We start from the raw sequence: 15,446 nt of genomic DNA on the forward strand, positions 1-15,446 counted from the left end.
TACTGCACCGTTAGACACTACTGCACTGTTAGATACTACTGCACTGTTAGATGCATTGTTAGATACTACTGCACTTTTAGAATCTACTGCACTGTTAGATACTACTGCACTGTTAGATTCTACTGCACTGTTAGATACTACTGCACTGTTAGATTCTACTGCACTGTTAGATACTACTGCACCGTTAGACACTACTACACTGTTAGATACTACTGCACTGTTAGATTCTACTGCACTGTTAGATTCTACTGCACTGTTAGATACTACTGCACTGTTAGATACTACTGCACTGTTAGATACTACTGCACTGTTAGATTCTACTGCACTGTTAGATACTACTGCACTTTTAGAATCTACTGCACTGTTAGATTCTACTGCACTGTTAGATTCTACTGCACTGTTAGATACTACTGCACTGTTAGATACTACTGCACTGTTAGATACTACTGCACTTTTAGAATCTACTGCACTGTTAGATACTACTGCACTGTTAGATTCTACTGCACTGTTAGATTCTACTGCACTGTTAGATTCTACTGCACTGTTAGATACTACTGCACTGTTAGAATCTACTGCACTGTTAGATACTACTGCACTGTTAGACACTACTGCACTGTTAGATTCTACTGCACTGTTAGATACTACTGCACTGTTAGATTCTACTGCACTGTTAGATACTACTGCACTGTTAGATACTACTGCACTGTTAGATTCTACTGCACTGTTAGATACTACTGCAGTGTTAGATACTACTGCACTGTTAGATCATTCACAATGATAACACGTCCGCACGCCATCAATATTAGGAACTCCCATAGTTCTCCAACATAACTCCTGCAGTTGTCATTCACAATGATAACACGTCCGTACGCCATCAATATTAGGAACTCCCATAGTTCTCCAACATAACTCCTGCAGTTGTCATTCCTCATCTGACAAGGCCTCATATAAACTGCTGTATGCCTGGGTCTATTGTAAATCTGACCTAGGCAGGGCCATTGTTCCGTGACGAATTACATAATAAAAAGTGCACTTCATCAAATTGATTTGGATCAGGAGGAGAGGGCTGTTTGGTTTCATGTCTGGTTTATTTAACAGCCTGTCAAAACAGCATAGATAGGTATGTGTTGCTGGGTACATACGGATGTGAGTTTCAGACTCAGTGTACCACATAAAAACAATGAAATGTCAAGGAAAATATGAATATACCTGATCTCCCTTGAGTCCCTCTTTCTCCACCTGAAACAAACAAGAGAAAACAATGACAACTACAATATGACAGTTACAATATCAGTCTAATTGAAGACACATTATACACTATACAAAATAGTTCAATCAGAAGAACAAAACAGCATTTGTAGATTGATCAGAATGTGGCAGGTTATGGTTTTTGTAATCTCGTAACAATTCTTTGAAAAATGCTGCTGTGAATGTGGGTCAGAAGGGACTGAGTCCAAGCAGTACTACTTGAACCCAGGTTAGGGCCTTTCACAGTCACACTCCTACTGGGGATGTGGGTGGAAGGGAGGGGAGCAGTCACACTCCTACTGGTGATGTGGGTGGAAGGGAGGGGAGCAGACACACTCCTACTGGGCGATGTGGGTGGAAGGGAGGGGAGCAGACACACTCCTACTGGTGATGTGGGTGGAAGGGAGGGGAGCAGACACACTCCTACTGGTGATGTGGGTGGAAGGGAGGGGAGCAGACACACTCCTACTGGTGATGTGGGTGGAAGGGAGGGGAGCAGTCACACTCCTACTGGTGATGTGGGTGGAAGGGAGGGGAGCAGTCACACTCCTACTGGTGATGTGGGTGGAAGGGAGGGGAGCAGACACACTCCTGGGGATGTGGGTGGATGGGAGGGGAGCAGACAGACAGACAGACAGTCATGTATGCAGACAGACATACAATCAAAAGGACAGACAGACATATGGACAGACAGACGGATGACAGACAGAGACAGTCAGACAGACGGACGGACAGACAGGCAGACAGGCAGGCAGACGGGCGGACGGACGGACAGGCAGACAGGCGGACAGACAGACAGACAGACAGACAGACAGACAGACGGACAGGCGGACAGACAGACGGGCAGACGGGCAGACGGGCGGACAGACGGACGGACGGGCGGACGGACAGAGTTGTCTGTCCTCACAAACTACTGTCCACATTCAGGGCCACAGATCAACCTATCAGCTTACACATCCATCCCAAATAAGTGGTGTCCCCTTTCAATTGGCATCCTCGCAAAAACACTGAGGCCTTTTTCTTGGAAGCAGCAGCTGCAGAAAATAGCCATTCATAACATGACATGTGTACAGAATGTGTCACTCACAGGCTCCTGTCTCTGTGCTTAAAGGTGCAATCTGTAGTTGGTACATCCTGTTTTGTACTTTTTTGGGGGGTGATATATACCCATGATAACTTCAAATGTTTCATGAGCTTAGTTCAACTGTCGTACCCCATCAAAACCCCAAATATAAGCTTCTATTTTACTCCATTGTTTGTCAACAATATAATTGTAAACAAACACTGCACATCAGGGGTAGGCAGTTCCTGTTTTTGATTTAATCGACCTGGAAGACCAGGTGTGTTGAATTCAGGCAATCACTGAACTGATCAATTAGCTCAGTTGATCAGGTGTGGTGCCTAGTTAGAACAGAACCCTGCAGTACCTGTGTACTCCAGGAACAGGGTTGCCTCGCCCTGCTGAGCTTCAGAACATGGTTAAAACTATCATTTTGATCTCATGGATGGGCAGTCCTTAGCCGTTTACCAAAACTGTGGCAGGGTGGCGGCTTCATTGTTTTTTTTAAATCCCAGACTGCCCCTTTAAAACGGTGGACAGAAATGTATCGTTTAACAAGACGGCTGACAAGCCTTTGGTATCTGTGACAGCGGCTGTAAACATGAACGACAGCTAGGAACCGTGATGCCCCTCTATAAAACACAATGTTCTATCTCACAAAGCACTGCTTTACTAACTCAATTCATTCTCAATGTATAGCATATCTACACAGTACTTGTAAAAAGGAAACCTTGGGTTAACCTGAATGGGGTATATCGGCTAGTTCATCTATACTACCATTTAGTAGCGTTCAGTAAGTGTTCAGTGATAGTACGTCCACTATCACTGCAATGTTGTTTACAAGGCTGTTGTGAGAAGACCTGGTAACGCCAACCATGGTGTTCTCGATAGCCAGGATAGAATTTCTGTTATCCTGATTCGTCTCTTATTAATGTATAATTAGCTAGTGTAAATAGCTCGTCAACGGTGACAGTTTTCGGTTGGGGTTTGGTAAGTATTTGGGTGACATGAAAGGGACGGTGTCACACACACTCTGCTTCGCTCCAGTGCTAATGAGACGTGGCAGGGCAGATAATTAGCTAACCACTCACAGTATACTCTTAATCGTCACCCATCACCTCCCCTATTACCACCAGCCAGGCCCTGTGTGTATTAGTGTGTGTGTGTGTACGTGCGTGGGTTCATGCATTGTTTGTGTGTGCGCGTGTGAGCATTGTGCGTCTCTGTGAGTGTGTGTGCACCCATGCATGTGTGTGTATATTAATCTACCAGTCTCTGTCTAGGAGTTTCTAGGCTATGCTCCCACTAAGCTCCCTCTCCCCTGGGCTCATGTTAACAGAACTAGAGAGGACAAGCAGACAGTGCAGCCAGCCCAATTATAGGAGCACTATGCATGAAGCATGCTGAGGCTTCTACTGGGATTCACTGAACGCTGAGGGTCTACTGGGAGAGACTGGCGTCTGGAACTCCTAGACTGAGTCAGTGGGGAGGAGAAGAGAGGAGAGGAGAGGAGAGTTGAGGAGAGGAGAGCTGAGGAGAAGAAAGAAGAGAGCTGAGAAGAAGAGAGGAGAGCTGAGGAGAAGAGAGGAGAGCTGAGGAGAAGAGATGAGAGCTGAGAAGAAGAAAGGAGTGTTGAGGAGAGGAGTGTTGAGGAGAGGAGAGCTGAGGAGAGGAGAGCTGAGGGGAGTTGAGGGGAGTTGAGGAGAGTTGAGGAGAGCTGAGGAGAAGAGAGGAGAGCTGAGGAGAAGAGAGGAGAGCTGAGGAGAAGAGGAGAGCTGAGGAGAAGAGGAGAGCTGAGGAGAAGAGGAGAGCTGAGGAGAAGAGGAGAGCTGAGGAGAAGAGAGGAGAGCTGTTGAGAAGAGAGGAGAGCTGAGGAGAAGAGAGGAGAGCTGAGGAGAAGAGAGGAGAGCTGAGGAGAAGAGAGGAGAGCTGAGGAGAAGAAAGAAGAGAGCTGAGGAGAAGAGAGGAGAGCTGATGAGAAGAGAGGAGAGCTGATGAGAAGAGAGGAGAGCTGAGGAGAAGAAAGAAGAGAGCTGAGGAGAAGAGAGGAGAGCTGAGGAGAAGAGAGGAGAGCTGAGGAGAAGAGGAGAGCTGAGGAGAAGAGAGGAGAGCTGATGAGAAGAGGAGAGCTGAGGAGAAGAGAGGAGAGCTGATGAGAAGAGGAGAGCTGAGGAGAAGAGAGGAGAGCTGAGGAGAAGAGAGGAGAGCTGATGAGAAGAGGAGAGCTGAGGAGAAGAGAGGAGAGCTGCGGAGAAGAGAGGAGAGCTGAGGAGAAGAGGAGAGCTGAGGAGAAGAGGAGAGCTGAGGAGAAGAGAGGAGAGCTGATGAGAAGAGGAGAGCTGAGGAGAAGAGAGGAGAGCTGAGGAGAAGAGAGGAGAGCTGAGGAGAAGAGAGGAGAGCTGATGAGAAGAGGAGAGCTGATGAGAAGAGGAGAGCTGAGGAGAAGAGAGGAGAGCTGATGAGAAGAGGAGAGCTGAGGAGAAGAGAGGAGAGCTGAGGAGAAGAGAGGAGAGCTGAGGAGAAGAGAGGAGAGCTGAGGAGAAGAGAGGAGAGCTGAGGAGAAGAGGAGAGCTGAGGAGAAGAGAGGAGAGCTGAGGAGAAGAGGAGAGCTGAGGAGAAGAGGAGAGCTGAGGAGAAGAGGAGAGCTGAGGAGAAGAGGAGAGCTGAGGAGAAGAGAGGAGAGCTGATGAGAAGAGAGGAGAGCTGAGGAGAAGAGGAGAGCTGAGGAGAAGAGAGGAGAGCTGAGGAGAAGAGGAGAGCTGAGGAGAAGAGGAGAGCTGAGGAGAAGAGGAGAGCTGAGGAGAAGAGGAGAGCTGAGGAGAAGAGGAGAGCTGAGGAGAAGAGGAGAGCTGAGGAGAAGAGAGGAGAGCTGATGAGAAGAGAGGAGAGCTGAGGAGAAGACAGGAGAACTGAGGAGAAGAGAGGAGAGCTGAGGAGAGGAGAGTTGAGGAGAGGTGAGGAGAAGAAAGAAGAGAGCTGAGGAGAAGAGAGGAGAGCTGATGAGAAGAGAGGAGAGCTGAGGAGAAGAGGAGAGCTGAGGAGAAGAGAGGAGAGCTGAGGAGAAGAGGAGAGCTGAGGAGAAGAGGAGAGCTGAGGAGAAGAGGAGAGCTGAGGAGAAGAGGAGAGCTGAGGAGAAGAGAGGAGAGCTGATGAGAAGAGAGGAGAGCTGAGGAGAAGACAGGAGAACTGAGGAGAAGAGAGGAGAGCTGAGGAGAGGAGAGTTGAGGAGAGGTGAGGAGAGCTGAGGAGAGTTGAGGAGAGGAGAGGAGAGGAGAGTTGAGGAGGGGAGAGTTGAGGAGAGAAGAGTTGAGGAGAGCTCAGGAGAGGAGAGCTGAGGAGAGGAGAGGTTTATTTTATTCTACTGAGCCATTTATTTTATGTTGGTATTCTTATCTTTTATTATTTCTTATTGTTGTTGCATTGTCCAGAAGGAACCTGCCAGTAAGCATTGAATTGGACAGTGTCTGCCATGTGTATCCTGTACATGTAATACCTACATGTTTCAAGCACACCACCATAGTCCCTCTGCTCAAGAAAGCGAAGGTAACCTGCCTAAATGACTACCGCCCCGTAGCACTCACGTCAGTAGCCATGAAGTTCATTGAAAGGCTGGTCATGACTGACATCAACACAATCATCCCGGAAACCCTAGACCCACTCCAATTCGCATACCGCCCAAATAGATCCACAGATGACGCAATCTCAATCGCACTCCACACTGCCCTTTCCCACCAGGACAAAATGAACACCTTTGTAAGAATACTGTTCATTGACTTCAGCTCAGCATTCAACACCATAGTGCCCACAAAGCTCATCACTAAGCTAAGGACCCTGGAACTAAACACCTCCCTCTGCAACTGGATCCTGGACTTCCTGACGGGCCGCCCCCAGGTGGTAAGTGTAGGCAACAACACATCTGCCACGCCAATCCTCAACACTGGGGCCCCTCAGGGGTATGTGCTTAGTCCCCTCCTGTACTCCCTGTTCACCCAAGTCCGCGTGGCCAAGCACGACTCCAACACCATCATTAAGTTTGCTTACGACACAACGGTGGTAAGGCCTCCTGCCTATAGGCTGTCTCACCGACAACGATGATACAGTCTATAGGCAGGAGGCCAGAGACCTGGCAGTGTGGTGCCAGGACAACAAACTCTCCCTCAACGTGGGCAAGACAAAGGAGATGATCGTGGACTACAGGAAAAGGAGGGTCGAACACGCCCCCATTCACATCGACAGGGCTGTAGTGGAGTGGGTCGAGAGTTTCCTTGGTGTCCACATCACCAACAAACTATCATGGTCCAACACACCAAAACAGTTGTGAAGAGGGCATGACAAAACCTATTCCCCCTTAGGAGACTGAAAATATTTGTCATGGGTCCCCAGATCCTCAAAAAGTTCTACAGATGCACCATCGAGAGCATCCTGACCGGTTGCATCACCGCCTGGTATGGCAACTGTTCGGCATCCAACCATTAGGAGCTACAGAGGGTAGTGCGTACGGCCCAGTACATCACCGGGGCCAAGCTTCCTGCCATCCAGCACCTCTATACTCGGCGGTGTTAGAGGAAGGCCCAAAAAAGACTCCAGTCACCCAAGTCATAGACTGTTCTCTCTGCTACCACACGGCAAGCGGTACTGGAGCACCAAGTCTGGGTCCAAGAGGCTCTTTAACAGCTTCTACCACCAAGCCATAAGACTGCTGAACAATTAATCAAATGGCCACCAGGACTGTTTACATTGACACCCCCCCCTCCATTTGTTTTAACACTGCTGCTACTCACTGTTTATTATCTATGCATAGTCACTTTACCCCTACTTACATGTACAAATGAGCTCGACTAACCTGTACCCACGCACATTGACCAGGTACCCCCTGTATATAGCCTCGTTATTGTTATTTTATTGTGTTACTTTTTGTTCTTTGTAAATATTTTCTTAAAGCATTTTCTTAAAACTGCATTGTTGGTTTTAAGGGCTTGTAAGTAAGCATTTCACCTGTTGCATTCGGCATACATGATAACTTAAATTTGACTAATAAAACTTCAAAGTTGAGAGACAGAGTGAAGGAAACCATGACTTCAACTTCTCTCACACATGTAGGTCCACCATGGATGCTACCTGTCACCCCCTTCTCATCTTTTCCTGCCCTTCCCATCATTCCCCCCAGAGCTCCAGACCAGTGGTCTACCTGCCTGCTCTCCACCATGCTCCAAGCCCCAGGAGAGGTGTGGAGAGAGGGGTTTAACCATCCTCATCTACACCTGTCTAGCCTCTCCTTGCCTGACCTCCCAGACAGCACAGAGGTGGATGGTAATGTGACACTGAGACTGTTCACCTGAGCAGTTCCAAATCCCTCTCTCCCCTCCTCATCCCCCCTCATCCCTCCTCCTTCCCCTCTCCTCATCCCTCCTCCTTCCCCTCTCCTCATCCCTCCTCCTTCCCCTCTCCTCATCCCCACTCCTTCCCCTCTCCTCATCCCCCCTCATTCCTTCTCCTTCCCCTCTCTTCCTTCCCCCCTCCTTCCACTCTCCTCATCCCCCCTCCTTCCCCTCTCCTCATCCCCCCTCATTCCTCCTCCTTCCCCTCTCCTCATCCCCCCTCATCCCCCTCCTTCCACTCTCCGCAACCCCCCTCCTTCCACGCAACCCCCCTCATTCCTCCTCATTCCACTTTCCTCATCCCCCCTCCTCATCCCCCCTGTGTGTGTGTGTGTGTGTGTGTGTGTGTGTGTGTGTGTGTGTGTGTGTGTGTGTGTGTGTGTATAGATTCATATGAAGACAGCTGCATAAAAGACTGCATACTCACACTTAGACCAGGCAGACCTTGAAGACCTGTATCACCCTGTGGGAGAGAAAAACTGTTGTTTTTTATCGTTGAACTCATTAGTCATTCATCAATTTATTGACTCTTATATGGATCTTTCCTCAGCACCTATCATACACAACGTATAGTACAACACGGAACGTCAAGTGACACACATTCAGACGATTCATTTTGAAAGGAAAGGAATTTCTGGTATTCAATCATTCTCTTAGACTGTAAATACTGTCAGAGATTATTACTTCTCTAAATAAATGTCTGAAGAAGTTACCTGCACGTCGAGCCAAGCGGCGGTGCTTGCGGGAGGGCTTGTGCATGCAGAGCTTTAAAGGTCAGTCAAAATAAACAGCACCTTGTGTTACTGCTTCATTTAGCTGTGTGTGTGTGTGTGTTGTCCACCACAGCTGGGTTCAAAAACTATTTCACATAATTTCAAAAACATTATCAGGGCTTGATTGAGCTTGCCTGGCAAAGCATAACTAAAGGAATAGTTGCAAATAGTATCAGGAACCTATGTCTGGTCTTCATACCACATGACATCCTATTCCCTAGGAACCTATGTCTGGTGTGCTGTCCATCCTATTCCCTAGGAACCTACTGTATGTCTGGTGTGCTGTCCATCCTATTCCCTAGGAACATATGTCTGGTGTGCTGTCCATCCTATTCCCTAGGAACCTATGTCTGGTGTGCTGTCCATCCTATTCCCTAGGAACCTATGTCTGGTGTGCTGTCCATCCTATTCCCTAGGAACCTATGTCTGGTGTGCTGTCAATCCTATTCCCTAGGAACATATGTCTGGTGTGCTGTCCATCCTATTCCCTAGGAACCTATGTCTGGTCTTCATACCACATGACATCCTATTCCCTAGGAACCTATGTCTGGTGTGCTGTCCATCCTATTCCCTAGGAACCTATGTCTGGTGTGCTGTCCATCCTATTCCCTAGGAACCTATGTCTGGTGTGCTGTCTATCCTATTCCCTAGGAACCTATGTCTGGTGTGCTGTCCATCCTATTCCCTAGGAACCTACGTCTGGTGTGCTGTCCATCCTATTCCCTAGGAACCTACTGTATGTCTGGTGTGCTGTCCATCCTATTCCCTAGGAACCTATGTCTGGTCTTCATACCACATGACATCCTATTCCCTAGGAACCTATGTCTGGTGTGCTGTCCATCCTATTCCCTAGGAACCTATGTCTGGTGTGCTGTCCATCCTATTCCCTAGGAACCTATGTCTGGTGTGCTGTCCATCCTATTCCCTAGGAACCTACTGTACGTCTGGTGTGCTGTCCATCCTATTCCCTACGAACCTATGTCTGGTGTGCTGTCCATCCTATTCCCTAGGAACCTATGTCTGGTGTGCTGTCCATCCTATTCCCTAGGAACCTATGTCTGGTGTGCTGTCCATCCTATTCCCTAGGAACCTATGTCTGGTGTGCTGTCCATCCTATTCCCTAGGAACCTATGTCTGGTGTGCTGTCCATCCTATTCCCTAGGAACCTATGTCTGGTGTGCTGTCCATCCTATTCCCTAGGAACCTATGTCTGGTGTGCTGTCCATCCTATTCCCTAGGAACCTATGTCTGGTGTGCTGTCCATCCTATTCCCTAGGAACCTATGTCTGGTGTGCTGTCCATCCTATTCCCTAGGAACCTATGTCTGGTGTGCTGTCCATCCTATTCCCTAGGAACCTATGTCGGGTGTGCTGTCCATCCTATTCCCTAGGAACCTATGTCTGGTGTGCTGTCCATCCTATTCCCTAGGAACCTATGTCGGGTGTGCTGTCCATCCTATTCCCTAGGAACCTATGTCTGGTGTGCTGTCCATCCTATTCCCTAGGAACCTATGTTTGGTGTGCTGTCCATCCTATTCCCTAGGAACCTATGTCTGGTGTGCTGTCCATCCCATATAAGGAATAGGTTGCCATTTGGGACTCTGTCCTGTTTAAAGGTCAATATTTGTGTCAGGAAATGAAGACTGTTTCGGGACAGTCCTTTACGTCAGGCAATGTGTGTGTGTGTGTGTGTGTGTGTGTGTGTGTGTGTTCTTTCTGTCAGGCGATGTGGTGTATGTGTGTGTGTGTTCTTTCTGTCAGGCAAAGTGGTGTATGTGTGAGTGTGTGTGTGTTCTTTCTGTCAGGCGATGTGGTGTATGTGTGAGGCTGTGTGTATTCTTTCTGTCAGGCGATGTGGTGTATGTGTGAGTGTGTGCGTGTCTCCTTTCTGTCAGGCGATGTGTGTGTGTGTGTGTGTGTGAGAGAGATAGAGGCAGGTGGATAACATGATATTATCAGATCTGACGGACGATAAAATAACCATTGGCTTCATAACTTCAGGTAAAAAGCATTTTCAGTGTTAACACAGAGACATCCATGACACCTTGTTTAGTTAACAAGCCAGGTGGTAGATTCAGAGATGGGAGGGTTTCCCATGATGACAATAGTAAACGTTAGCTCAATGTATCACGCACTTTCCACTATATTATTCTCTATTCATTTACTGTCTATTCTCACAAGCTGACTGTTTGTCTAGAATACTTTACTTCTGCCATTAGGTACCAGGTATTTCCCAACTGTGTAAACTTCTTTGAAAGAAAGTAGTAGGAAGAGAGTAGTTTTCCCATGACACAACGTAAACAGTACCTCTCAACTCCCTGGTCTACTCTCATCTGTTTTTTTCTACTATCTATTCTCACATGCACAAGCTGGATATTTCTCCATAATAGTATCTTCCTTCTCTATAAAACTTTCCCTCTGCCTGATTTTCAAATAAAATATGTTCACTATCCATTGAATTACGGTTTGTAAGCATGTGTCCTTTATAATGAATACATGTCCTTTATAATGAATACATGTCCTTTATAATGAATACATGTGTCCTTTATAATGAATACATGTGTCCTTTATAATGAATACATGTCCTTTATAATGAATACATGTCCTTTATAATGAATACATGTCCTTTATAATGAATACATGTCCTTTATAATGAATACATGTCCTTTATAATGAATACATGTGTCCTTTATAATGAATACATGTGTCCTTTATAATGAATACATGTCCTTTATAATGAATACATGTCCTTTATAATGAATACATGTCCTTTATAATGAATACATGTCCTTTATAATGAATACATGTCCTTTATAATGAATACATGTCCTTTATAATGAATACATGTCCTTTATAATGAATACATGTCCTTTATAATGAATACATGTCCTTTATAATGAATACATGTCCTTTATAATGAATACATGTCCTTTATATTGAATACATGTCCTTTATAATGAATACATGTCCTTTATAATGAATGCATGTCCTTTATAATGAATACATGTCCTTTATAATGAATACATGTCCTTTATAATGAATACATGTCCTTTATATTGAATACATGTCCTTTATATTGAATACATGTCCTTTATAATGAATACATGTCCTTTATATTGAATACATGTCCTTTATAATGAATACATGTCCTTTATATTGAATACATGTCCTTTATATTGAATACATGTCCTTTATAATGAATACATGTCCTTTATATTGAATACATGTCCTTTATATTGAATACATGTCCTTTATAATGAATACATGTCCTTTATAATGAATACATGTCCTTCATAATGAATACATGTCCTTTATAATGAATACATGTCCTTTATAATGAATACATGTGTCCTTTATAATGAATACATGTGTCCTTTATAATGAATACATGTCCTTTATAATGAATACATGTCCTTTATAATGAATACATGTCCTTTAAAAAAACAAGTTTCCTTTAAATAGAACCTCCTTAATGGTTTGTCAGATCAGTGCGAGACTATAAGTGTAGTGGATAACTATAAGTGTAGTGGATAACTGAAGTCAATAAAGAAGTGTTATGTCCTGCTTTAATAAAGGACTTCCTTCACTGCTTGTCTTACATGCCATTTACCAGACACGTTTTATCCAAAGAATCTTATAGTCAGGCGTGCATATATTTTTTTACCTACGGTCCCAGGAATCGACCCCACTATCCTGGCATCTTCAGACCGATTCTCTACCAACTGAGCTACAGTATTTTGTTTACAATGACTTGCAACCATGGTACAAAGTTTTTAGACATTTGCCAAACTTTGTCACTAACCAATTAGGTCTATATGATCTGGAAAGTTAAGATTATTTATGACTGATTAGTTATTCATGACCGTTTTGGTTGTATTCACAGTTGTCACCCAAAATAATCACATTTGCCCCTCCCTCCGATAGCTCTACAAAATAGACTCATTTGGTTCTCTCTCCCTCCCTCCCTCCCTTCCTTCACTGCTTGTCTTACATGCCATTTACCAGACACGTTTTATCCAAAGAATCTTATAGTCAGGCGTGCATATATTTTTTACAGACGGTCCCAGGAATCGACCCCACTATCCTGGCATCTTCAGACCGATTCTCTACCAACTGAGCTACAGTATTTTGTTTACAATGACTTGCAACCATGGTACAAAGTTTTTAGACATTTGCCAAACTTTGTCACTAACCAATTAGGTCTATATGATCTGGAAAGTTAAGATCATTTATGACTGATTAGTTATTCATGACCGTTTTGGTTGTATTCACAGTTGTCACCCAAAATAATCACATTTGCCCCTCCCTCCGATAGCTCTACAAAATAGACTCATTTGGCGCTCTCTCTCTCTCTCTCTCTCTCTCTCTCTCTCTCTCTCTCTCTCTCTCTCTCTCTCTCTCTCTCTCTCTCTCTCTCTCTCTCTCTCTCTCTCTCTCTCTCTCTCTCTCTCTCTCTCTCTCTCTCTCTCTCTCTCTCTCTCTCTCTCTCTCTCTCTCTCTCTCTCTCTCTCTCTCTCTCTCTCTCTCCCCCTCTCTCCCTCTCTCCCTCTCTCCCTCTCTCCCTCCCTCCCTCCCTCCCTCCCTCCCTCTCCCTCCCTCTCTCTCTCTCTCTCTCTCTCTCTCTCTCTCTCTCTCTCCCTCCCTCCCTCCCTCCCTCCCTCCCTCCCTCCCTCCCTCCCTCCGAGAACCAAACAGATAGCTCATTAAAACTTCAAGGCTGGAAGACTGTGCACATAACCCTACAATCATACAGCCGCTCCCTCACCAATAATGAAAGTGTGAGTTAATGTGTGTATGTGTGCATGCCTGAGTACCGTACGTGTAAATATGAACAATACGGTAACTAATTAGAGAACGGAACACATTCCATCTCTTACAGAGCAAGGAAATCCCACTGTGCTATTAGATTTATTCTTTTCTACGTGTATTTTGAATTGCAATAAGAGGAAGTTGTCTACTGTAAATCAAATTCCCTTTCAATGAACAGGCTATAAAGACTGCTGATAATCAAGTCTCCACTGTTTTTATGAATGCTTTAAATCCCCAGCTTGATGGACCCCTCTAGACTTTTTTCAATGATGGAAATGGTTGAACTTGTCATGTACCCATTTAGAGGTCTAATGATATGGTAGTAGAATCCGTTTACACTGACCACCAGTGAGGCATGAGGTTTTTTAGAAGGATGTGTCTGGTACAAATAATTGGCATGTCTGACTGATCAGAAATACTACATTGCACTCTGTACAACGCTATAATCTGGGCTGGACAGCAGATCAAGTTTGTAATGTGCTATGATGAGAGTAGTTCCAGTCCAATGATGTTCAGTCTGTTTGGTGAAATGACCAGTGGTCAAACAGATTGGATTCTGAGGTCAGAGGATCGGTAATGCTACCTGGGTGGTGTGCTTTGTCACATGACCCGTGTATTCCTAATGTTTGTATCTATCCATGAGTGTACATGATTGTACAATGTTAATATACAAAGCCACCCTGAAAAAGGCGATGCGTTGTTGAAATGTTGGTTATGTTTTCCTATCAAATAGTTGGGAACATGTAGGGAGTACACAACTTTCTACCTTTCTCTACAGTTGACTCTCCATTAGTCAGAACCTAGCCTATAGTTTACTGTCTGTTAGTCAGCACCTAGCCTACAGTTGACTCTCCATTAGTCAGAACCTAGCCTATAGTTTACTGTCTGTTAGTCAGCACCTAGCCTACAGTTGACTCTCCATTAGTCAGAACCTAGCCTATAGTTTACTGTCTGTTAGTCAGCACCTAGCCTACAGTTGACTCTGTTAGTCAGCACCTAGCCTACAGTTGACTCTGTTAGTCAGCACCTAGCCTACAGTTGACTCTGTTAGTCAGCACCTAGGCTACAGTTGACTCTCTGTTAGTCAAGACCTAGCCTACAGTTGACTCTGTTAGTCAGCACCTAGCCTACAGTTGACTCTCTGTTAGTCAGCACCTAGCCTACAGTTGACTCTGTTAGTCAGCACCTAGCCTACAGTTGACTCTGTTAGTCAGCACCTAGCCTACAGTTGACTCTGTTAGTCAGCACCTAGCCTACAGTTGACTCTGTTAGTCAGCACCTAGCCTACAGTTGACTCTCTGTTAATCAGAACCTAGCCTACAGTTTACTGTCTGTTAGTCAGCACCTAGCCTACAGTTGACTCTCTGTTAGTCAGCACCTAGCCTACAGTTGACTCTCTGTTAGTCAGCACCTAGCCTACAGTTGACTCTGTTAGTCAGCACCTAGCCTACAGTTGACTCTGTTAGTCAGCACCTAGCCTACAGTTGACTCTGTTAGTCAGCACCTAGCCTACAGTTGACTCTGTTAGTCAGCACCTAGCCTACAGTTGACTCTCTGTTAATCAGAACCTAGCCTACAGTTTACTGTCTGTTAGTCAGCACCTAGCCTACAGTTGACTCTCTGTTAGTCAGCACCTAGCCTACAGTTGACTCTCTGTTAGTCAGCACCTAGCCTACAGTTGACTCTGTTAGTCAGCACCTAGCCTACAGTTGACTCTGTTAGTCAGCACCTAGCCTACAGTTGACTCTGTTAGTCAGCACCTAGCCTACAGTTGACTCTCTGTTAGTCAGCACCTAGCCTACAGTTTACTGTCTGTTAGTCAGCCCCTAGCCTACAGTTGACTCTCTGTTAGTCAGCACCTAGCCTACAGTTTACTCTCTGTTAGTCAGCCCCTAGCCTACAGTTGACTCTCTGTTAGTCAGCACCTAGCCTACAGTTTACTGTCTGTTAGCCCCTCTATAAAACAGTTTGGGGTGTGCATCAGCTCATGCTATTTACTACTGTTTAAAACCAAACCATAGATGAGGATTATGACTTACTTTATCACCTTTGGGGCCAATAGGACCTGAGTCTCCTTTCAAACCCTGGGAACAAACAAATATATCAGACACCTTTCTGTTGTCAATAAAGAACAAAGACATCAGACACCTTTCTGTTGTCAATAAGGAACAAAGACATT

General features: G+C 45.4%; 1 protein-coding gene across 9 annotated transcripts in view; it reads right to left on the reverse strand.

Moving 5' to 3' along the window:
• Nucleotides 1-15,446, reverse strand: part of LOC110515674 (collagen alpha-1(XIX) chain) — a 261,849-nt gene that overhangs the window by 177,395 nt on the left and 69,008 nt on the right. For 7 of the 9 annotated variants that reach the window (XM_036960934.1, XM_036960930.1, XM_036960932.1 and 4 more), the window contains 3 exons: nt 15,307-15,351; nt 8,114-8,149; nt 1,210-1,239 (listed from right to left, as the gene is read on the reverse strand). In XM_036960934.1, coding sequence (XP_036816829.1) covers nt 1,210-1,239; nt 8,114-8,149; nt 15,307-15,351 — 111 coding nt within the window. The remainder of the gene's footprint in view (nt 1-1,209; nt 1,240-8,113; nt 8,150-15,306; nt 15,352-15,446) is intronic. The other 2 variants (XM_036960933.1, XM_036960931.1) reach the window with 1 other exon arrangement.

Source organism: Oncorhynchus mykiss, chromosome 23 (assembly GCF_013265735.2).
Source record: "Oncorhynchus mykiss isolate Arlee chromosome 23, USDA_OmykA_1.1, whole genome shotgun sequence".
In the NCBI taxonomy this organism is placed as follows: domain Eukaryota; kingdom Metazoa; phylum Chordata; class Actinopteri; order Salmoniformes; family Salmonidae; genus Oncorhynchus; species Oncorhynchus mykiss.